Source organism: Galeopterus variegatus, unplaced genomic scaffold (assembly GCF_000696425.1).
Source record: "Galeopterus variegatus unplaced genomic scaffold, G_variegatus-3.0.2 Scaffold84, whole genome shotgun sequence".
Lineage (NCBI taxonomy): Eukaryota > Metazoa > Chordata > Mammalia > Dermoptera > Cynocephalidae > Galeopterus > Galeopterus variegatus.
The window spans coordinates 196,958-223,102 of NW_007726195.1; the positions used below are offsets into that span (position 1 = coordinate 196,958).

Below are 26,145 nucleotides of genomic sequence, written 5' to 3' on the forward strand. Positions count from 1 at the left end.
AAATATGGCCATTTGAGGTCCACTTTCTTCATAGATATAATATAGACATAACATTACAATGTTGATTCTCTTTTTCCAGGGATTCTATTACTAAGACTTTATCATGGAGCCCAGACTTCTCAAGGGCCGCGTATCCAATTGCCCATACAACTACTAGTCACCATGGTGCTAGCCTCTGGAAGTCTGGAAGAATTTCAGCTACCTTTCTACGGAGTTGCTCTCGCCTTTCTTCCTTTACTCTTTCCTCTTTCATAAATTTGGTAAACTTCTTCCATGTCTGAAATGTGATCCAGAGAATCCTCCTTTAAGAATAAAGAGGGGGAAAAAATGAAATAATAAGGAAAAGCTGACTTCCATCTGAAATACATGAAAAACTTTGTAAAAATAACTCCTATGTAAATAAGACATTATAAAGTGTGGAAATCACAAATGGTATCCAGACAGTATGAAATGCTACGAAGAAAATAAAGCAACAGGAGGGTATGAGAGTGACCGACAGGTAGTTCTATTTTCGATTGGGTCGTCAGTGGGCTATGAGAAACACTCCCCAGCTGATCTGGTCTCAGCCCGTATATTGTGCCCAAGCCAGGACCGGTGATATCGGCAGGGGCTCCAGGAGCCACACACTCAAGGCAAAGATGCTAAAAAATTACATACAGAATGTGCCACAGTTACTGGTATTGAGGCACCAGTGCTTAGACATACATTTAAAGAGCCTACTGGTAACCTCACCTTCAACAATAACAAAAAAGAAGTCTTGAATTTCAGTTAAAAAAAAATCCTAACATCAAGTTCTGGAAATACAGTTCTGGAGGGTTGCTTGTTGAAGCTGAATGTCTCTGCTGTCTTAGGGAAGCGTGCAATGGCCTTTTAGGATTCATTAGCGCCTATCCAGCTGAACACTAGGGGTGTGGGAGAAGCCAGATGGTCTCTGTGCACAGAGGGAGTGACACTGGTGAACAGATGGTTTGATATGGTGAGAAGGGGCGGTGGTGGAGAGCAGCACAGGGCTTGTGGTCTGGTGGTGAGGAGAATCGGGAGGTTTTGAATAGATGATGTCTGAACTGAATTTTTGTCGGGCAGAGAAAAGGCTTACCTAGAAGAGGCTATGTCTTGGATTCAAGGCAGAGAGGCAAGAACTGCATGGTATGGTGGGAACTGTGAGTGGACTCATGTTGTTGAAATCAAGGTGCAGAGTAGTTACATTTATATTTTTACAACAAGAAGCAGAGATGGTACTTGTTCTGGCCTCTTAACCATCTAATGAAGCCCTAGAATGCACTCACTCATTAATTTATGGCTGTTGGTTGTTTGATGTTTTTGATAATGTTGGTTTTTATTGGTAGAGGCATTACTTAAAAAAAAAAGACTCTCCAATGAGAGGACCAGCTTCATTGCTTTCTTCTTTCATCCATTCAGTCCACCATTTACAGCTTCCCATACTAGCTACATGACCCACAACCAGTCCTTGACCCTACCTTCCACTCTTTTTTGGCGGGGGGAGGCAGCTGGCCGGTTTGGGGATCTGAACCCATGACCTTGTTGTTACCAACATCAGTCTCTAAGTGAGCTAACCAGTCAGCTCATTTGGGATCAGAATAGCCTATCTCTATCTACCTATCTATCTAATCTATTATGTTTTCTATTAATTATAAGAGCCATGGACCATATTTTAGGTATTTTTTATGCCTGCCAAATATGTCTTCATAAATTACATGTGGGTGTACCTATCTATCTAATCTATTATGTTTTCTATTAATTATAAGAGCCATGAACCATATTTTAGGTATTTTTTATGCCTGCCAAATATGTCTTCATAAATTACATGTGGGTGTATTATGTAATAAGTATGATTTAAGTCACCCAAGTAAGGGTTCTTAACCTGGGGTCCACAAACTCCTTGACATTTTGTGTAAGTTGTATGTGATGTACATATGTGCATTTTCTGGGGAGTAGGTCTATGACTCATTGCTACCTCCTTCATGCTGGTTCTGTGGTTGAGAACCACAGTAACAGGGCAATATTAGAAATATGAGAAGTACTGATTCAGCTGAGAAGAACTGAACAAATGCATAGCTGAGCTCTGACTGCAGAACTGCAAAATAACTGCTGATACCAAGAGACTAAGGACTGGTGACATCTGTTACCAAGGGTATAAATGCCAGACTTATAAAATTATCTAGAAGTGATACAGATATGTAAAATTAAACTTCATGTTCTTATTAGGAATCACCTTTCTCAGTGTTATTACAATTTAAAGATCAGGCCTAAGACCAATAGATATCTCTCCTTCCTTCCCTTTCAGCCACAGCTCTTCTATACAGTATTCTTTCATTCATATAAAATTGAATAAGAGTTTTAAATATCATTTTTTAATGTTAAAGTTCCTTGTAAAAGACCCGTGACTTTAAATACTAGTGTCACCCCCACAATAAAATTCATCTATTCATTCACCAAATATTTACTGTGTACCTCTATACCAAACACCCTCATGCCCTGAGCATGCAATAGTGAGCAAGATGTGCTGCTTCCACTCTGTGGGGAGGGACAGACAAGAAACATGGACACAGCAAATTACATACTTTTAGAGAGTCTTCAGTGCTGTGAAGGAAACAGGGCAGGCTAACAGATAGAGAGTGATGGAGGCAGAGTGGTCAGGGAGGTGACAAGTGAGCAAAGAGCTGAATGATGAGCAGATCAGGACATGTGGCAGCTCTGAAGCAGAAATGAGCTTTGTTTGTCTGAGGAACATAAGTTACAAGAAACCAGTGGGGCTGGGACACGGGGATCAGGCAGCAAAGTGGGAAGAGATGAAGTCATGGCAGTGCTTTTATATGAAGACGACACTGGCTGAGAATTTATTTTTTGCTGATTGCCTGGGTTCCTATACTGATTTCATAACTTCAAACCCTGAATAGATCACTATCTTACTATTACATTTTATAGTTTACAAATGAGTGTGAATTACAAAAATGAGGAGGAACACTAATGCAGGAAGAAGAGAATGTTTGGGAGTCCAGGGAGCCGCCATTTGTTATTTGTATACTTTGGGCAATTCACCTGCCTGCGTGTGGCTTGTTTCCTTGCCTGAAAATGGAAATCATGACATCTGCCCCCCGTGCCTGGGTTACAGTGCCATCAGTTTAGATGGTTTATATGAAAGCCCCAGATCAATCTCTCAGCTTGTATATGGCAGCTGAGAAACAGAAAGAAAACAAAGGCAGGCAAAAAGGATGTTTAATTATAATATATTCACAATGACACTAAACTAAAAAAATATTAGCTATTATTTTGGGCCAAACAGTGCATTAAGTGAGTTACAATGTTACCTTGTTTACTCTTCACGACAACCCCATAAGATAGACTCTGTTTTTATTCTCATTTTATAAAAGAGCAAGAGAAAGCATCGAAAGGTTGAATTATTTATCCAAGGTCACACAGATACTGAGTCCTAAACTTCAAACTCTAAAACTTAAGCATTTTATTCAAAGACTAGTCTTCTGAATACCCTTACTCATCGCCTATTTACTTATTTTAGACAAAATTATAATCTATTTGCTTATTTTCCAGCCCACTAACTTCCAGTGTCTGTAAATTAGACAAGGATGGGCGGGTTTTGCTGGAGGTAGACACCCTAGTGGCAACAAGGCAGGAAAACTGTTATTAAGAACAGATACACACACATATGCACATACACACAAATGAAAACAAAGAAACCAAAAATGAATCGAGGACAGTGAGAAAGGGGCACGTATACACTGACACAGCAGTCTTCACACCTCAGAACTCAGAGACATCAGTGAATACACCCAGCACATTAACTGATGCTCATAAGGAATCATACCAAATCCGCCAAAAAGGACAGATTATTTTTTTACTCTTTTTTTTCCCTTTTTGTCTTTTTTCGTGTCCGGCAATGGATCGCAACCCTCAGTGTCGCGCCTGTACTGGACGGGACCGGCAACGGGATCGCAACCCTCAGTGTTGCGCCCGTACCGGACCGGGACCAGCAACGGGATCGCAACCCTCGGTGCTGCGCCCTCACCTCGCTCAGCCAGTGAGCGGAAACCGGTCTGTATGTGGGATCCGAACCCTCGGCGGGAGCGCTGCCGCGCTCCCAAGCGGCACACTGTAGCAGTGCGCCACCGGGCCGGCCCTATTTTTTTACTCTTAAAGGGAATTGCATAATGAAATTTGAACATTTCTGTCCAAAATGCTTAAAATTAGAAAAGAAAAAAGTTACTTATATGGAATGTTTTATTTCCCAGACACTGATTAAATAAGACACAACTATTTTAAATATTAGTATGGCATACAGTATGATTCCAAACATTTAAAGTTCCAAGCCAGGCAAAATTAAACTGTAGCATTGAAGGCTAAATACTTAGGAGGTAAAAGTAAAAACACAGACAAGGAGGTGCTCATTGTAAATGTCAGGAGAGTAGTTTACCTTCAGGAAGGACCTGTGATAGGAAGGAGCCCATGGGACAGCAATGTTCTACTTCTTGCCCTCAGTGATGGTGACATGGGTGTCCACTTACAGTAATTGATTAAAGCTGTATTTGTATGATTTAAGCACTTTTCTATATTTGTGTTATATTTCACAATAAATGTTAAAAGAAGAAATTGAACTTAAAAAAATAAAACTGTATGACTCATAAAGAATATAGCACATTTGCTTCAGTGTGTTTTATGTATTTCACATCATTTTATTCTCTGTAAGGTAGAAAGGGCAGATCTCTGCCTCCTCCTCATCATAAAGAGCAGAGAGCCTGGACCCCCGTGGGGTTTACTATCTTGCCTTTACCCACGTAGTCAGGGAGCGAGCTGGGACCCCCTGTCCCTGAGTGCCCTGCTCTCCTAGCCTGCACCTCATCTTTTCAGACACATTCCAGGAATAGAACGTATTGCAGAGCAATTGTGAAGTCAGTGAGTGAACTTCCTTAGAGATCAAAACCTCACCTGTCACTATGCTCCGCCGCAATCTCATGCTTGCTCTGAGAATCCACCTTTGCCTCTCTGACCACATTAAGCCAGACCTGGAAAATCTTCTTCTGAAGAAAATGTACACAAAGTTTTCTTACTTCTTCCTCCAGATTAGTCTGGTACTGGGGATGAGGACAGAACAGAAGTGAGACAAATAATACCAGTAGACAAAGAACTACAGCAAATAAACAGTACAAACAAGAGAACAGAAACAAAGAAAACACAGGAATGAAGCACACTAGGGGCATTGAGAGGAAAGGATAACATGGCAGCCAAGATAATATCCTCTATAATGTATTATAAAAATAATAACAGAACCAGAGTGGTAGAAACAGTTATAATATTGAAGGGTAGGTTTCTAATAAAATCACTTGAGCACTATGAGGCAAGAAACAAATGAGTTAAGAACAAAAGCTAATGTAATGATACATTACAGCTTATACACACTCTGTGTGAAAAGGAACACGTGCTTAAGATTTTACACTAATGGGCTGACCCTGTGGCGCGCTCGGGAGAGAGCAGCGCTGGGAGCACAGCAACGCTCCCGCTGCGGGTTCGGATTCTATATAGGAATGGCCGGTGCGCTCACTGGCTGAGCGCGGTGCGGACGACACCAAGCCAAGGGTTGCAATCCTCTTACCGGTCACGTAAAAGACAAAAATAAATAAATAAATAAAAGAGCTTTAAAAAAAAAAAGATTTTATACTAACAAAAAATTGATCTGACATTTTCAAATTCATTTCAAAGCAATGAATTGGATTGACTACTGTTCTTGAAAAAACATAAAGACCATGGACACTCTGTATTCCATTTAGTTTTCTTATGTAAGATTGAGCAGTGTATTTAAAGAGCCCTTCCATATGGCCTTACCTGTAGCCAGCTCCGGAAAACTCTCCTGAGCAATATTTGGGAATAAAATTGATCAGCCTGGGCTGTCTTCCCAGCCAGACTTTCCTGACTATGCTGGAACCAGGTCAGCAGGCATTTCCTCTGTAGGGCCAAAGAGTGATGTTCTTCTGCCACCTGGACAATTTTTTAAATGAGAAAAGGAAATTATTCCTTAAGTTTTAAATCATTTAAGGAAACACCCACCTTGGCAAATGATGCTGTAAACCACATTTAGGCAATTATTAGAGAAGAATAATCTGAAGGTGCACACAGCCTGTCCTAAAGCTCTGACTACTGACCCTGTTATATGGAGGTTACAGCATCACATCTTGCATGGCCTTTCAATGCTGACTCCCTGGAGACCACGGTGACCGGCTGGTAATAGAAATGGGATAAACAACTAGAGAGAGCCATCACCTCACTTCCACTGAGTTTGGGAGTAGGTGGCTGGCAACATTCTTGGTTTGCTCTCCTGGAGTTTGGATAGCAACTCCATAACAAACCTGTCTTTATTATGTACTTAACCATTGTCTAATTGAGGAAACGCCAATATTTTAAGCTACTTTCATAGGATGAGCTGTCATCAGCATTGAAATTTAGACATTACCAATGAGCCACAAAACTATGTGATAGAAAAATAACGTGATGAATAATTTAATGTCTTACCAACTTAAAAAGCTCAGAGTATCATTCCATTAAAATAAACACACAACTCAAGAGCTTATAGATTTTAAAAATAAGTTATATTCTTTTAAGAGGCAGGAGGGGAAAACCTTTCTCTCTTAGTCCTCTCCAGACAATGATGCATTTTTCTGAGACTTATCTAGCCATCCAGCACTGTAAATCTTATTAATTCAAGCAAATCTCTGGGCAATCATACTTATTGGCTAAAATGACCATCACAGGAGGTCTCTATGGTACCTGACACTTTTGCCTGACTCATCCTAGTCTGGAAGTCAAAAAGGCAAGATAACATTTTATCTATTTTGAACTTCATGATTACTTACTTGAATTCCCTGTTCTACGCACTGGATACATTTGCTAGGGAAATTCCAGAAATTTCAAGTGTTTGATTTCATATATCTCTGGGCAGCAGAGTGGATTACTATTCTCTATAATAGAATTATACGTCCATACACACCTTGCAATGTGATTTTCCAGTGCCCCCCAATGGAATAGATGGAGCCTCCTTCTCCTCCCAATGATCTTGAGCTTGGCCCTGTGATTTGCTTTGGCCAATGAATTGTTAGTGGATATGATACAAGCAGAGGTTTCATGTAAGTTTACATAATTTGGTCTGGCCATTTGTACCTGTGACAGTTGTCAGGTGAAAAGCATGCCCTAATTAGATGTTGGAACCAGAATGAGAGGCTTGGGGAGAGACCTGAACCCAATCCACACTGGCCCAGAGACACGTGAGTGAGAAATAAATACTTGAGTTGTAAGCCACTGATATTTGGGGTTTATTTATTATACAACTTTATTAAAGCAGAAACTTGACTAATATACTTAATGGTAACAACTTTTCCCTTTCTTAAGCTCTGCTAAAATTGAGAGAAGCCTGTATTCATCTTAGAGATATGTAATCAAAAATTTACTCTAGTTTTTTCCAACCTTTTCAATTACAAAAGCCTTTCTCTACCTTAGAAGACCAAATCTAAAGTCTTATCAAAACAAAGAAATATACTCAGTTCACTTATCTTTCTGGCTTTCAAAATACTAAACTCCCCCGAAAGCCTAACTGGGTATTCATCCTATTTTTAAAAGTCCATTTTCTAATGTGGGGGTAACAGTGTGACACTGACCTGGATGTTTTGCTTGTTTTGCATTCTCAATCTCTTCCAAGGCTCCAGACCTTTTTTTCTTATCAAGACCCTTTTATAATGTTCTTTGGCTATTTCTTCCAGTTGCTGGTTCCTCTTAATTCTCTTCTGCTTCTCTAGTTCTTTCTGGAAAAAATAAAGAAGTAAAAATGCCATTACCAAAAATTAATGAATTTCATTTCAACTAAAAGCTAATGAATTTATTTTGAAGATGTACCCACCAAACAGTGTATAATCATGATAAATAGAGCTCTGGAACACACACACACATACAAAAAGGAAACAATCCTGCCAAGAGAGTCAGGAAAAGTTGGTCATGAGCCCTACAAGAATCTGGGCTATGAATATGCTTGGGTTTATTCAGTATTGTTCACAGAAATAATTTACCTCTCACCAAGTTCTAAAAAGTAAAACATCTAGATAGGAGAGCAATCGGGATTTTTTCCTCATTACTATGTAAAACCCAGCAATGCAGCCCCTTCATTTAAATTGTAGTGTACAGATTTACATACAAATAACCCTCTTCAAATGTAAAGATATGCTACTAAAAGTCTAGAAGAATATTCTTACTACTAAGCTGTTTTTCTTTAAGTGATGAACAGTAAGTCCAGAAGTAACTTAAAAGTATTTGATCATCATTAAGTAGCCTTCCCTCCTCTGAGAAGGGGAAAGATTAACTCTCCCTGGTGATGCACTGAGAAAAGATACCACCTGGTCCTCAAAGGAGACTTGCACCCCCGAGTAGTATGCCTGAGAAAGAGACAGAAACTTAATGGTCTACCCTACAGATATCATCATCTCTTTTTTTCTTTTTTAATGAAAATAGCCTGTAATAAAGGTGACAGAAAAAAATCTACCTGGAAGTTGTGAGTGGTAGCGAGCGACACCTGCTATGAAAGACATGCGCAAAAGCCAAGACTGCAGAACACCTTCACAGTCGTCATCTTTGCAGTATAAATACAAGAACGTTCAACTTAATTTTTTTTTTTTTTTACTTCCTACAATTTCACAACAGGAAAAGGGTGATGGTGAACTGGCTGACTTTGGCAGGCTTCTTAATGTGCCTGATGAGTGTTCTGTGAGACAAAAATTAAAGAGAGCACTGGAACATTTCTAACGTGGAAAGGAGAATCACTCTGACCTTCCAGTGCAAACTACCTATTTCTGTATAAGTTCCTAAAAAATGAAGTGTCCATATTCTCTAAAGCATAAACCAAAATAACCTTAATAATCTTTATTCCAGGCACTTGAGATATTTGTTGAATGGAATGGCCAGAAATAAAAATTATTTACAGCAGTTTTCTTACAAGTAGTAAGAGAAAGCCGAGCATTAAGTGGCGAGGAAAACAGAAACTGACCATTTTCACATCCATTGAAATATCACTGTAGAATCAAGCCAGCAGCTGCGTGATGCAGACAGAAATCTAACCCAGACAACAGCCCTTTGGAGAAGCCCTCATTGGCCAAAAGAACCTGCTCACATGCACACATATGAGGGTACTTCAAAAAGTTCATGGAAAAATAGAATTAAAAGATGATATGAATCTCTCCACGAACTTTTTGAAGTGCCCTCGTAAGTTATGGTGTAAATATCCTCCTGGAATTATAACTCTACGGTATGTGTTCTAGGCTCAAACAAACAAACAAACAAACAAACATTTTCAGATGGACTGTGGGGAAAATAGAATTTTTTAAATTCTTCATTTCCATGAAAAGATATAAAGAAAAACATTTATTAAGAGTTCTGCTTGATCAAAATTTTGTATTTTTACACGGCAATTTAATTCTAGTGTGTATTTCCTCCCTCAATTAAGGATTCCTTGATAGAGTTGGTTGTATTTCATTAACATAAGCAAATTTTCCATTTCCTTGCACATAAAAGGTCTATATTAGCACTTCTATCCATGATTTTCTGTGAGCATTACAAGGTAGGATGCTGTGTGTTTTGATACAGCACTTATATTGGGGATCTATGCAGCTAGTGTTTCACAGAGCATGCAGTTCACTCAGGCTAAAAAGGGATACAAAATCTGGGTTTCTCTCTGAATTAAATTATGTCTTACATAATTAAAAATGACATATAAAAAATAAGACTCATTTAAATGTGTATCTATAGCAGCCACTATGCTTTCAGAGAAAGACTGGAAATTACACCTATATTAAGAAAAGTACAGGGCAGGCTGGTTGGTTAGCTCAGTTGGTTAGAGGGTGGTGTTATAACATCAAGGTCAAGGGTTCAGGTCCCTTGTACTGGCCAGCTGCCCCCACCCCCCACCCCAAAAAGAAAGTACAGGGCAGTCAGCATTGCCCCCAAACTCTGCCTTCCAGTCATTATAAGCTACCCTTCCATTGTGCTCTGGAAAGTATTCCCGCTTACCCACTCCTGTACTTTGTACCCTTTGATCTCTTGCATCATAGATTTCTCCCTCACTATTAGAACATTCCTATCAGTATGCAAACATGTGCTGGTATCTCCCATCTTTTTAAAAACAAACAAAACCTAAAATCAATCACCAACAAAAAAATCCCTCTTTGATCCCATGTGACCCCTATCTATACTCATGGTCTCTATTTCCTCACATATTCTCTCCTAAACCCACTGGAATGTGCCCCCCACCCCCTTGCCAGTGTGCCACTAAAAGCACTCTTGTCTAGGTCATGAATGAACTCCATGTTCCCAGATCAAAGAGTCATTTGTCCATCTTCCTTTTAACTCAACTCAGTAGCACTTAGCCAGGTTAACCACCACCACCACTCCCCTAACAGAAACACTTTTTTCTCTTAGCATTTTAATTCTAAACTCTCCTGGGTTTCCTTCTACCTCACTAGTTCTTCATCCTCGGAATAATAATTCATATATCCCAGGACTTGGTCCTGGATTATCATCTCTTCTCTATCCAGTCAATCTCCCAAGTTGATTTTAGCTTTTTCCAAAGCATTCAAAACATTGACATGTTTTTTTACTTGATTTCTTACTACAGTCTTGATGTCCAGGCTTATGTACCCAATTGCATATTTGACATGCTCATTTGCATGCCTAATAGGCATCTCACAGTTAATAACCCCGAGTAGACACTGTGGAGACCTCCTCAGCATGCAGCACTCAAATATCACCTCCTTAGAGAGGTCTTACTTCCCCCATTATGCCTCTTCCTCCTACTTCTTTAGTTAACTAGTTTATTACCTTTTTCCTCCAACTACCATATAAGCTTTTTGAGGACAGGGCTGTTGTCTCATCTTCATTGCTCTATTCTAACACCTAGTAGAATGACTAGAACATAGTAGGTGCTTTACAAGTATCTGTTCGATGAGCAAAGATGCTTGTTAGGCAGTTATGGAGGACTTCAAATATTGCCTGGTTTTCTCTGATAAAAATCATGTTTTCAGCTTCAAACTTCAACTGTCCATCAACCAAAACCATATTTATATAGTCACTAAAGTTATTGCTTGGTAAATATTACTAGAAAGTAAGCATTTAATAAAAATAGAGCAAGGGATGTTAAGAGGAGGCTAGATTTTTATTTTCAGAAGGTCATTGTGTGTGACTGATGAGTGACCATCTTAACTGCTGCACTTGACAGGCTCTCCCTTAGTGTTAGGGACCCCCAATATGGCTGTATTTGGACATGGGCCACTAAGAAAGTAATTACAGCCATCCCCCCTTATCCACAGTTTTGCTTTCTGCATTTTCAGTTCCCTGTGGTCAATCACAGCCCAAAAATATTAAATGGAAAATTCCAGAAGTAAATAATTCCTAAGTTGTGAAACTGCATGACATTCTTAGAGTGATGAAATCTTGTGCTGTCCTGCTCTGTCCTGCCTAGTATGTGAATCATCCCTTTGTCCAGCATATCCACCCTATATGTGCTCTCTGTTAGTCACTTAGTAGCCATCTAGGTCATCGGATAGACTTTCCCAGTATCACAGTGCTTGTGTTCAAGTAACCCTTATTTTACTTAATAATGGCCCCAAAGTGCAAGAGTAGTGATGCTGACAATTTGCATGTGCCAAACAGAAGCCACAAATTGCTTCCTTTAAGTGAAAAGGTGAAAGTTCTCAACTTAATAAGGAAAGAAAAAAATCATATGCTGAGGTTGCCAAGATCTATAGTAAGAATGAATCTTCTATCTGTGAAATAATGAAGAAGGAAAAAGAAATTTGGGCTAGTTTTGCTGTTGCATTTCAAACTATAAAAGTTACAGGCTTGTGTTCAAGTAACCCTTATTTTACTTAATAATGGCCCCAAAGTGCAAGAGTAGTGATGCTGACAATTTGAATGTGCCAAACAGAAGCCACAAATTGCTTCCTTTAAGTGAAAAGGTGAAAGTTCTTAACTTAATAAGGAAAGAAAAAAATCATATGCTGAGGTTGCCAAGATCTATAGTAAGAATGAATCTTCTATCTGTGAAATAAGGAAGAAGGAAAAAGAAATTTGGGCTAGTTTTGCTGTTGCATTTCAAACTATAAAAGTTACAGCCACAGTGCATGATAAGTGTTTAGTTAAGAGAAAGCAGCATTAAATTTGCAGGTGGAAGACATGAATAGAAAACGTGTTCCAACTGATGGCAACATGGTGCACCAGAAAGCATTGAACCTACACAAAGATTTCAGTAAGGGGTCCCCTAAAACAAATGACATCAAGCTATTTACTGCAAGCAAGGGATGGTTACACAGATTAAGGAATATAGAAAGTCAGTAGTAACCTAATGCCAGATCACAATGCCAATGTCATTCACCTCACTTCATCTCGTGGTAGGCATTTTATCATCTCACATCACCACAAGAAGAAGGTTGAGTACAGTACAATATTTTGAGAGAAACAGAAAGAGAGAGGCCACATTCACTTAACTTATTACAGTACATTGTAATGACTTTTATTTTCTTATTAGTTATTGTTGTTAATCTCTGCATAATTTATAAATTAAACTTTATTATAGGTATGTTTATACAGAAAAAAACATAGTATATATAGGGTTTGGTGCTCTCCATAGTTTCAGGCATCCACTGTGGGTCTTGGAACATATCCCTCAAGGATAAGGGGAAATTACTGCAAGGTTAAATGTGGTCCTAAGGGCAGGGCCCTAATTGGATAGAATTAATGTCCTTATAAGAAGAGATACCAGAAAGCTCACACGTGCTCTCTCTTTCTTCATGCATGTGCCCTGAGGAAAGGTCATGTGAGGACACAGTGAGAGAAGGAGGCTGTCTGCAAGCCAGAAAGAGAGTCTTCATCAAAACCCAACCATGCTGGTAACCTGATCTTGGACTTTCCAGTCTCCAGAACTCTGAGAAAACAAATTTCAGTTGTTGAAGCCACCTAGTCTATGATATTTTGCTATGGCAGACTGAGCAGAATAAGACACCTATAAAGGAACAAAGACAAGAATTATAGCAGACTTCTTTTCTGCTAGAAACCAGGCAAGTAAGAAGATAATAGAGTAACATCTTTAAAGAGGGAAAAAACTGTCAACCCAGAATTCTATATCCAGCAAAAATTTCTTTCAAAAGTGAAAGAGAAATAAAGACCTGCTCAGACAAATAAAAATTGAGGGAATTCACTGCCAGCAGACCTATCCTAAAAGAAATGTTAAAGGAAGTTGTTCAGGTGGAAAAAATATGATAAAGCTTAAGAACTTAGATCTATACAAAAACATAAAGAGCAAATGGAAGAAATGGAAAAAATGAAGGTAAAATATAATTATTTCATTTTAAATTCCACTAAAAGATAACTGTTTAAAGCAATAACTTCAACAAGGTATTGGGTATTTATAGTATAAATAAAAGTAAAACTGTAAGAAATGAATTTCATTTCTTTACAAATTACTCAGTTTCAGGTATTCTGTTATAGGCAGCAGAAAATGGACTAATATAACTTTCTTTTTTTAAAAAAGATTTATTTATTAACATTACTTTTTTTACATTCTATAATGTTGTGAAGCAGTTGGAAGGGAGGGGGAGAGGGGAAAGGGGAAGGAAATAGGATGGAATGAAGAAGGAGGAGGAGAGGGGTTGAGGCCTGTGGTACCCCCCACCCCCTCCATTCCCACAGGGGAGACCAGGGGGCTTCCATGGTGGCTCAGTCATTGCTGGGCTGGGTGCAGATGTCAGGGGAGTGTAGCAAAAGCCCTTGCCCCCCCCCCACCCCAGCTTGGGAGGCCAGGGCTCTGCTTGTGGTAGCTTGGTAGTCTTAGCTGAGCTGGTTGTGTGTGTGTGTCAGGGGCCATGGCCAAGGCCCTCAGCCCCCTAACACCCCAGCTCAGGAGATCCTGGGACACTTCTGTGGAAGCTTGGGGTCATCTCTGGGCTGGTTGTGGGTGTTGAGGGGGCATGGCCGAGGCCCTTGTTTCCCCACTCCCCTGGCTTGGGAGAGCGCAGGGTGCTTCCTGTGGTGGCTTGGTGGTCATCACTGGGCTGCCTGCACATGTCGGGGGTGTGTGGCTGAGGCCTGAGGTCCCCACCCTTGGGACTGGTTGTGGGTGTCGGGGGTCATGGCTGAGGCCCCCAGCCCTCCCCATCTCTGGCTTGGTAGCCCAGAGGACTTCCGGTCCTTCTAGGTGTTATAGGTGTTCTTTGGTGATGAGACCTTTACTAGTTAATATGAAACTTTGTCTCCAGTTGTGGGTATTTTGTTTTTGCTTTCAGTTCTGTGTTGGGTTATTTGCTGTTCCCACCACTTAAACTCTGCACTGGAATTAATTTGTAATCTTTTGCTTACTTCTAAAATGGGGGAACTTCCTGTGGGGACTAGCACTTGAACTCTGTGGCTGAACTAAATTGCTGCTTTGCTGCTGATTCCCAGGGGAAGGCTTTTTGTGTAGCTCAGGTTTTAATGGCTGACTTTATAGGTACTTCTGGCTCTCATGAGATCCGGTACACCTGGGTTGTGTGGAAACTCAGGTCTGGGCCTGAGTCTTTCAGCAAACTGCACCCCCTGCAGTTCTATATTCCTGAATATTCTCCACTGAGTGGTCCTACACTAATTGGCGGGGAGCAGATCAGCTGTCCTTGCTGTTCCCCAGTGTTCTCCTGGTGGCCTGTCTCCCCCACCGCCCGTGCTCCAAACACTTTCCATGAGATGGGCCGTGCACCAGTCCTTTGCGATGACTCACTGGCCTCTGAGTTGCTCTTTTTTTCAGTTGTTGTGGCTCCTCACTTCTAAGTGGGTCCACAGGAACCCTATTAGTAGTCTTGCTGGCCTAGGGGCCATGATGGCTGTCTTCTCCCCTTCTGCCTCCAAGCAACTTCATCCAAAGGGCACAGCTGCGGCTTTTGCCACCTCCTGCTCCATGTGCTCAGCAGCTCCAGCCTGGAAGCAGCTGGGATTAAAAATGGTTGGAGCATTTTTTTTTCTCTCATCATGGCTTCTCCCACCTTCATGCACTCCATAGGTCTCAATAAAATTGATAATCTATATCCAAGCAAACCAAGAAAGAAGAGAGATGACAAAAAATAAAATTGATAATCTATATCCAAGCAAACCAAGAAAGAAGAGAGATGACAAAAAATAAAATTGATAATCTATATCCAAGCAAACCAAGAAAGAAGAGAGATGACAAAATGTTGTCAGCAACACGCTCACCCAGTGAGCTAACCGGCCATCCCTATATATGGGATCCAAACCCGTGGCCTTGGTGTTATCAGCACCACACTCTCCTGAGTGAGCCATGGGCCAGCCCTGTCATTGCTTTTTAATTGTTGTAAACTGGTTGATTTGTGGGATAGAGTGACGTTAGGGATGGTCTATTCTGCCATCTTGTCTAATACAACATTCTTGAACCATAATGAAATTAAACTAGAAATAACAGAAGGTTATCTGGGAAATTCCCAAATATTTGAAATTGAAAGAATACACTTCCAAATAACCTGTGGAACAAAGGAATTCTCAAGGAAAATTAAAAATATTTTGAACTACATGAAGATGAAAATATCAAAATATATAGTATGCAAGTAAAAGAGTACTTGGAAATTTATAGCACTACATGCATATATTAGAAAAGGAGAAAGATCTGAAATAAACAATTTATGCTTTCACTTTAAGGAATTAGAGAAAGAAAAATCTTAAGCAAACAGGAGGATGGAAATAACAAAAATCAGAGTGAAAATCCATGAAACTGAAAACAGGAAAACAACAAAAAAAATCAATGAAACCAAAAGTTGGTTTTTAGAAAAAATAAAATTGATAATCTATATCCAAGCAAACCAAGAAAGAAGAGAGATGACAAAATTACTAATATTAGAGCTTAAAGAGGGGAAATCAATATTGATCTCGCAGAAATTAAAAGGTATGAGAATACTATTTCAAGAATTCTATTCCAAGAAACTCAAAAACTTAGATAAAATGCTCAAATTACCAGGTTTCACTCAGGAAGGAAGACAAACCCAAACAGACCTATATTTACTAAAGAAATAGAATATATTATTAAAAGCCCTCTAAAAAAGAAAATTACAGGCCCAAATGGCTTCACCAGTGAATTCTACCAAACATTTTAGGGAAGAAATAATACCACATTTACATACTCACTTCTGGAAAATAGAAAAGGGAACACTCCCCAATTTGTTTTATGAGGCTACCATTATCCTAATACCACAATAGGTCAAACACAGTATAAAAAAAGAAACTACAGACAAATATCTCTCATGAGCACAGACACAACATTCTTAACAAAATAGAAAATCAAATCCAGAAATATATAAAAAAGGTAATACACCATGACCAAGGCAGGGTTCATCTAAGAAAGGCAAGGCTGATTCTACCTTGGAAAACCAATCAAATGTAATTTATCATATTAATAGATAAACAAAAGAAAAAAACTATATGATAACATCAACAGATGCAGAAAAAGCTTTCAATGAAATTGAAATAGTAAACATTCTCAGCAATCAAGGAATAAAAGTGCATTTACTTAATTTAATAAAAGGCACCCATGAAAAACCTACAGCTAGTATCATACTTGATGGTGAAACACTGAATGCCTTCACTCTAAGATATGGAACAAGGCAAGGATGTCTTCTTTCACAACTCCAATTTGACCTTGTACTAGAAGTCCTAGCTACTGCAATAAGATGAATGAATGAATGAATGATGGATGAATAAATAAAATAAAAGGCATAAAGACTGGAAAGGAAGAAATAAAACTGCCTTAACTGGCAGAAAACATGGTTGTCTATGTAGAAAATTCCAAAGAATCTATCAAAAAAATCCTCGTGGAACTAAAAAGTGTGGTGAGTGAGGTTTCAGGATACACAATCAATATACAGAAATGAATTATGTTCCTCTATATTAGCAATGAATAAATGAAATACGAAAATAAAAAAAATCCACCATTAACAATAGTACCAAAATAATGAAGTAATTAGGTACAAAATTAACAAAATACATGCAAGGTTTGTGAAAAGCTATAAAACACCAATGAAACAAATCAAAGATCTAAATAAATGGAGAGAGAACATCAGCAAGATGGTTAAACAGGAGTTTTCTATCATCATACGCCCATAGAAGCATCAATTTTGACAAATACCCATGTATGAGAGTAAATTTATGGGAGTCTGAGACTCCAGTGGAGAAGTTCCAGCACATCACTGGATGCACTAAAGAGGGTAAGAACAGTTTCATTTTACCTGGGTCACCCCTCTCCTAAAGCAGCAGAGCTCAGTGCCAAGAGAAACCCACATAGTCTGATTTCTCCCACAGGGAAGAGTGAGTGTAGTGAGTGAGCACCCAGCTCCCCCAGCTGTGTGGGATGCTGCCCAACAGGCCCACTTCTTTCTCTACTCACCCAGATCACTGAGGTGATCAGCACAGATGAGTGGTTTGGAGAGGCTGAGAACAGGAAAGACAGAGGTCATGAACTGTAAGGAGATTGAATCAGTAATAAAAAATTTTCCAAAAAAGAAAATCCCAGGACCTGATGCCCTTCATTGATGAATTCTATCAAACATTTAAAGAACAATTAATACTAATCCTTCTCAAACTCTTCCAAAAAACTGAAGAGGAGACAACACTTCCAAACTCATTTATGAGGACAGCATTACCCTGATACCAAAATCAAACAAAGACACTACAAGAAAAGAAAATTATACGTCAATATCCCTGATGAACATAAATGCAAAAATCCTCAACAAAATAGTAGCAAACCAAATTCAAGAGCACATTAAAAGGATCATATACAATGACCAACTGGGATTTATCCCTGGGATGCAAGGATGGTTTAACATGTACAACTCAATTAAATGTGATACACCACATTAACAAAATGAAAGATGAAAGTCACATGATCATCTCAGTAGATGAGGAAAAAGCATTTGATGAAATTCATTATCTTTTAATGATAAAAACTCTCAACCAATTAGGTACAAAAATGTACCTCAATCGGGCCGGCCCGGTGGCGCACTGCTATAGTGCGCCACTTGGGAAGCGTGGCGGCGCTCCCGCCAAGGGTTCGGATCCCACATACAGACCGGTTCCCGCTCACTGGCTGAGCGAGGCGCGGGAGCAACGCCGAGGGCTGCGATCCCGTTGCCGGTCCCAGTCCGGTACGGGGGCGACACTGAGGGTTGCGATCCGTTGCCGGACACAGAAAAAGACAAAAAAAAAAAATGTACCTCAACACAATAAAGGCCATATATGGCAAGCCCACAGCTAACATCATACTCAGTGGCTAAAAGCTGTAACCTTTTCCTCTAAGATCAGGAAACAAGGATGCTCACTCTTACCACGTCTACTCAACATCATACTGGAAGTCCTAGCCGTGCAATTAGGTAAGAAAAAGAATCAAAAAGCATTGAAATCAGAAAGGAAGAAGTAAAATTCTTGTTTGCAGATTACAAAATCTTACATACAGAAAATCCTAAAGACTCCACCAAAAATTGGTTATAACTATTGAATAAATTCAGTAAAGTTCTAGGATATAAAATCAACATACAAAAATCAGTTGTTTCTATACAGTAACAACAAACTTTCCAAAAAAGAAATTAAGAAAACAATCCCATTTATGATATCATTAAAAAGAATAAAATACTTAGAAATGAATTAACCTAGAAGATGAAAGATTGGTACATTTTTTCAGTGTGTAGACAACTAAAAAACACTGATGAAAAAAATTAAAGATGACACAATAAATGGAAAGATATCCCATATTCATGGACAGGAGACTCAACATTGTAAAAATGTCCATACTACCCAATGCAATCTAAAGAGTCAATGCAATCCCTATCAAACTTCCAATGGCATTTTTCACAGAAATAGAAAAAACAATGCTAAACTTTGTATGGAACCACAAAAGACCCTGAGTAGCCAAAGCAATCTTGAGGAAGAAGAGCAAAACTGGAGGCATCAAATTTCCTGAGTTCAAATTATATTACAAAGCAATAGTACTCAAAACAGCAAGGCACTGGCATAAAATAAGACACATAGACTAATGAAACAGAACAGAAAGCCCAGAAATAAACCTACTCACATACAGTCAATGAATCTTCAACAAAGGTGCCAAGAAAACACAATGGAAAAAAGAAAGTCTCTTCAGTTAATGGTGCTGGGAAAACAGAATAGCCACACACACAAAAATAAGATTTCATCCTTATCTTACATCATACACACAAAAAAATCAACTCAAAATGAATTTAAAAACTTAAATGTGAGACCTGAAATGAAAAACTCCTAGAAGAAAATAGGAAAAAAAGCTCCATGACATTGGTCTTGGCAAAGATTTTTTTGATATGACACCAAAAGCAGAGTCGACAAAGGCAAAAATAAACACGTGGGACTACATCAAACTAAGAACTTTCTGCACAGCACAGGAAACAATCAAGAAAATATTTGCAAGCCATATATCTGATAAGGGGATAATATCCAAAATACATAAGGAACTCATACAACTCAATAGCAAAAAAACCCAAATAACATAATTAAAAAATGAGCAAAGGACCTGAACAGACTTTTTTCTAAAGAAGACATACAAATGGCCAATATAAAAATGTACCCCAAATTACTAATCATCAGGGAAATGCTAATCAAAATAACAATTAGATATCACAAATGACTATTATCAAAAAGTCAAAAGATTAGTGTTGGTGAATAGGCTGGCTGGTAAGCACAGTTGGTTAGAGTGCAGCCTTATAACACCAAGGTCACAGGCCAGCCATCAAAAAAAAATCATGAAGGGCCGAGCCCGTGGCGCACTCGGGAGAGTGCGGCACTGGGAGCGCAGCGATGCTCCCGCCGCGGGTTCAGATCCTATATAGGAATGGTCGGTGCGCTCACTGGCTGAGCGCGGTGTGGGCGACACCACACCAAGGGTTGCGATCCCCTTACCGGTCACGAAAAAGACAAAAAAAATCATGGAAAAAACAAAAAATAAGTGTTGGCAAGAATGTGGAGAAAAGGGAACTATTGTACACTGTTGGTGGGAATGTACATTAGTTCAGCCATTATGGAAAACAGTATGGAGATTCCACAAAAAATTAAAACTAAAACTACCAGGGCCAGCCCGTGGCTCACTTGGGAGAGTGTGGTGCTGATAACACCAAGGCCATGGGATCCCTATACTGGGATGGCCAGTTAGCACACTTGGAAGGGTGTGGTGCTGACAACACCAAGTCAAGGGTTAAGATCCCCTTACTGGTCATCTTAAAAAAAAAAACAAATAACTAAAACTACCATTTAATCCAGCAATCCTATTTCTGGGTATATATCCAATGGAATGAAATCACTATCTTGAAGAATATCTGCACTACCATATTCATTGCAGCATTATTCACAGCAGACAAGATATAGAAACAATCTAAATATACATTGTTGGATGAATTGAATGAATGGATAAAGAAAATGAACTACACAATGGAATATTATTCAGCCTTAACAAAGAAAGAAATCCTGCCATTTGCAATAACGTGGATGAATCTGGAAGACATTAAGCTAACTGAAATAAGCCAGACAGAGAAAAAGAAATACTGCATGATCTCATTTATATGTGGAATCTAAAAATTCAAATTCATAGAAACAGAGAAGAGTTGTTACCAGGGGTTGGAGAGCAGAGGAAATAGAGAGATATTGGTCATATGCACTTTCAGTTATAAGAGGGATAAGATCTGGAGACCTAATAACGTATAGCATGGTGACTATAGTTATTGTATACTTGAAATTTGCTAACAGGGTAGATCTTAAGTACACACACATACACACAGAAGTAACTATGTGAGGTGATGGATATGTTAATTAGTTTGATTGTTATAATTTTCTCATAGTGTATACATATATCAAAACATCACATTGAACACCTAAAATATATGCAACTTTTATTTGTTAGTTATACCTTAATACAGACAGAAAATGAATGAATGAATGAATGAATGAAAAGTGGAGAGATCTACTGTGTTCTTGGATTACAGACTCAATGTTGTTAAGGTGTCAATTTTCCCCTAATTTGATCTGTAGATTCAATACAATTCCAATGAAAATCCTAGCAAGGTTTTTTTGTACATATTGACAAAATTAGTCTAAAATTACATGACAACGAAAAGGAACAAGAAGAGCCAAAACATTCTGACAAAGAAGAATAGAGTGGGAGAATTTATATTGCCTATAAAGCTACAGCAATCAAAGACAGTATGGTACTGACAAAAGAACAGATATAAAATTAGAACAAGGATTTATGAGGAGTCCAAGATGACTGACTAGAGACACTGAGCTCTTGCCTCTGACACAAAGAAAGTCCAAAACAACAAACAGATAATCACATGTTGAATACAGTGTCTAGGAGAAGACAGTGCAATTCAGCAAAAGAGCAAAGAAGACCCTCTGAGGCTCAGAAACATGGGATGGCAGCATAGAAAGACAAGTGAACAGGTGGTTGGGGGAAAAAACAAGGCAAGTGAAGCACCTGGATGGGACTGGCTCAGAGCCAGTAGAGATTCCGAATGCAGGGAAAAGTTAAGCAAAAAATCCCCAACAGTCTACACTTCCACCTTGGATACCTGTAATCTTAGCTACAAGAGAGCCACACAGCCCTTGTAGACTATGAGCCCAGTACAGGGCACTGCTTGGAGCCCAAGCAGCTACATTATTCCAGAGAGGAAATGCATGCTGAGCTCCCATCCTCTGGAACCCAGGTTGTTGCAGCACATCATCATTTTGGGATCACAGCAAACACCAGAGTGCATTATGTCCTGGGGCCCAATAGCCCCAGCATCTCCATATCCTCAAGGCACTGTTTCCATCCCATCACACTGTGACTCCTTCACCCTGCACCCATGCAGCATATCGCACCCCTGGGAACAGACAGTCCAACATAGGGGGAAGGCCACCCCTAAGACAAAGGGAGCTAATGCTTGCAGCACTTCAGAGAACCTGAGAGTCGATGAATTGGGCGCACCCCTGGGAACAGACAGTCCAACATAGGGGGAAGGCCACACCTAAGACAAAGGGAGCTAATGCTTGCAGCACTTCAGAGAACCTGAGAGTCGATGAATTGGGGCCTTCTGCCCCTGTGGCATACCTGCTGTCTTCAGTGGAGTGCCCACATGCCTCTCCTGGGGGGCACAGAGTCCCACCTGTGGCACCATTGAACCTGCCCAGAGCCACTCACTATAGCTGAACAACTGCAGAGCACCTCAGAATTTCTCTTGGGGGAGGAGGATCATGCCTAAGGCCCAACAACCCTGCCCAGAGCTATCAATTCCACCTGAGGAGCTGCAGGGCATCCCAGTGTCTCTCTTGAGGGTACAGGGTCCTGCTCATGGCCCCAGTGACCTTGCACAGAGTTGACCACTCCAACTGAGAAGCTTAAGAGTGCTTCAGAGACTCTCTTGGGGGTGTAGGCTATTGCCTGAGTCCCCAGAAACCTCATCCAGAGTCACCCACTCCAGCTGAGAAGCTACAGAGTGGCCAGTGTCTGTCTTGGGGCACAGGGTCCTACTCAAGTCCCCACCTACTCAAGTCCCCAGTGAGCCCTCCCAGCATTGCTCACTCTAGCTGAGAAGCTGCAGAGCACCTCAGTACTTTTCCCTTAGGTCTGTAGTCCCACCCATTTCCCTGGCAATCCTGCCCACTTTAGTGACCCAGCACCTATGCCACAAAGGCACTTGTAGACAACTCCAACACTGAATACAGTTGAAGAAATCACATGAAGACTATACTACTATGCTCACCCAGAACCAAACCTAAAACACCTTATCCAACTGACATTATGCAACACATCTATAGGAAAGAGTCTATTCCTTCAAAAGCTACTATAGAAAATTAGAAGTGACATTTTTACCAGATGTGCAGACATCAACACAGGTATACAACAAACTAACAAACAAAAAAGAAAAACCAAGGAAACATGACAACCCCAAAGAAATATGAGATGAAAGAGAATATAAACAATTCTATGAAATCAGAAAAACAACTCATAACCTAAATGAGAAATGCAACAAAGAGATAAATATTATAAAAAAAAACCAAGAAGAAATCTTGGAATTGTAAAATTCATGAAATGAAATTAAAAATTCAACAGAGAACTTATGCAACAGGATAGATCAAGCAGAAGAAAGAATTTCTGAACTTAAAGACAAGTCTTTTGAAGTAACTGGACTAAAAAGAAAAAAAAAGTAAGGAAGAAAAGAAAAAGAAAAAGAAAAATGAATGAAAAAGAATAAAGAAAACCTATGAGATACATGGGACAACTTTAAGCACAGAAACATTTGGATTATGGGTATTCTAGAGGGGGACAGGAAGGGTAAAGGCATTGAAAACCTTTAACAAAATATTAACTGAAAATTTCCCAAGTTTAGGGAGAGATAAGGGCTTAGATCCAAGAGGCTCAATGATCCTCAAACAGATTTAACCCAAAAAGGTCCTCTCCAAGGCACACTGTAGTCATAGACAAAGAATTCTAATAAAACAGCAAGAGAAAAGCATCAAGTCACCTAAAAGGGAATCCCCATCAGACTAACAGTAGATTTCTCAGCAAAAACTTTATAGGCCAGGAGAGAATGGGATAACATATTCAAAGTGCTGAAAAGAAAAACAAAACAAAACAAAACAAAACAAACAAACAATAAAAAAAAACCCCTGACAGCCAAGAATACTCCACACACCAAAGCTATCCTTCAAAAAAAAAAAAGGGAGAAACAGCATATTGTCCAGATAAAAAAAACTGAAGGAATTTATGACCACTAGAACAGCTCTACAAAAGATCCATAAGGGGGTCCTACACTGGAAACAAAAGGACAATAATTACCATAATTAAAAAAATGCAAAAGAATACAACTCACTGGTAAAGCAGATATGCAAATGAGAAAGAGAAAGAAATTATATCTATCACTACAGAAAACAATTAAACAGAAAAGACAAATAATAAAAGAGGAAGAAAGGAACAAAGGATATACAAAAAATCAGAAAACAATTAACAAAATGTCAGGAGTAAGGCCACACCTTTCTATAACAACCTTGAATGTAAATGAATTAAATTCCCCATTTAAAAGATATAAACTGGTGGAATGAATTAATAAACATGGCCCAACTCTATGCTACTGTATTAGTCTTTTTTTTGTTGCTATAACAGAATACCTGAAACTGGGTAATTTATTAAAAAAAAAAAGGTTTATTTGGCTCATGATTCTGGGACAGCTGCATCTGGTGTGGGCCTCAGGCTGCTTCTCCTCATGGCAGAAAGTGGCAGGCAACTAGCATGTACAAGCAGATCACATGGTGAGAGGAAGCAAGATAGAGAGAAAGAAGGGAGGGGCCAGGTCTTTTAAACAACCAGCTCTCATGGGAACGAATAGAGCAAGAACTCACTCATAAACCCCCCTCCCCAGAGCGAGCATTAATTCATTCATGAGGGATCCACCCCCATGTCTCCAACAGCTCCCAACACTGCCACATTGGGAATCAGATTTCCACATGAGTTTTAGGGATAACGACACATCCAAACTCTATCAGCTACTTATGAGAATCTCACTTCATCTATAAAGACACAAATAGACTAAAAATGAAGGGATGGAAAAAGATATTTCATGTAAATGGAAACCAAAAGTGAGCAGAAGTAGCTATACTTATATTAGATTAAGTAAAGTTTAAATCGAAAGCAATAAAAAGCAACAATGAAGGCTGTTATATAATGATAAAGAGATCAATTCAGCAAGAGTATATAACAATTGTAAAAATATGCACTCAACATTGGAGCACCCAGATATATAAAGAAAATATTATTGGATTGTTAAAAAGAGATAGACCCCAATACCATAATAGTTGGGCACTTCAACACCCCTCTCTTGAAACTGGACAGATCATGTAGATCGAAAACCAACAAAGAAACATTGGATTTAAGTTGAACTATAGACCAAATGGACCTAACAAACACTTATAGAACATTTCATCCAACAACTGCAGAATACACAATCTTCTCATCAGCACATGGAACATTCTCCAGGCTATACCACATGTTAGGCAAGAAATCAAGACTCACCAAATTAAAAAAACTGAAATCATATCAAGTATCCTTTCAGTCCACAATGGAATAAAACTAGAAATTGTACAATTTCCAAGAGAAACTTTGGAAACTGTACAATTCCATGGAAGTTAAACAACATGCTCCTAAACAAACAATGGGTCAAAGAAAAAAATGAGAGGGAATTTAAAAGTTTACTTTAAACAAATGAAAATAGAAATACAACATACAAAATCCCATGAGATACTACAAAAGCATAACTGAGAAGAAATTTTATAGCAATAAGTGCTTACATCAAAAAAGGACATATATGAAAAATCTACAGTTAATATTATACTGAATGGGGAAATTTAAGAGTGTTTCCTCTAAGAACAGCAACAAAACAAGGATGCCCATTTTCACCACTCTTATCAACACAGTACTGTAAGTCCTAGCTAGAATAATTAGGCAAGAAAAAGAAGTAAAGGGCATCAAAATTGGAAAAGAGGAAGTCAAATTGTCCCTGTTTGGAGACCACATGATCTTACATTGAAAAACCTACAGACTCCACCAAAAAACTCTTAGAACTGGTAAAACAAATTCAGTAAAGTTGCAGGATACAAGATTGACATACAAAAATAAGCAGCATTTCTATACACCAACAATGAACTAGCTGAAAGAGAAATCAAGAAAGCAATCTCATTTACAATAGCTACCAAAAAAAATAAAATACCCAGGAATAAATTTAACCAAGGAGGTGAAAGATCTCTACAATGAAAACTACAAAACACTGATGTAAGAAATTAAAAAGGACACACACGCAAAAAATGGAAAAACATCCCATGTTCATGGATTATCAAAATGACCATACTACCCAAAGTTATCTACAGAATCAATGCAATCCCTATGAAAATGCTGATGACATTCTCCACAGAAATATAAAAAACAATTCTAGAATTCATATGGAACCACAAAAGACCCCCAAACAGCCAAAAGCAATCCTAAACAACAAGAACAACAATGGAGGCATTACACTA

General features: G+C 39.0%; 1 protein-coding gene across 1 annotated transcript in view; it reads right to left on the minus strand.

Moving 5' to 3' along the window:
- Window positions 1–115: 115 nt before the first annotated feature.
- The window catches only part of KIAA1407 (KIAA1407 ortholog), an 86,143-nt gene continuing 60,113 nt past the window's right edge, over window positions 116–26,145 (minus strand). Inside the window, exons 15-18 of the mRNA XM_008580141.1 lie at window positions 7,680–7,823; window positions 5,857–6,009; window positions 4,963–5,108; window positions 116–302 (exon numbers count right to left, since the gene is read on the minus strand). Of these exons, the coding sequence (XP_008578363.1) occupies window positions 158–302; window positions 4,963–5,108; window positions 5,857–6,009; window positions 7,680–7,823 (588 nt within the window). The 3' untranslated portion in view covers window positions 116–157. The remainder of the gene's footprint in view (window positions 303–4,962; window positions 5,109–5,856; window positions 6,010–7,679; window positions 7,824–26,145) is intronic.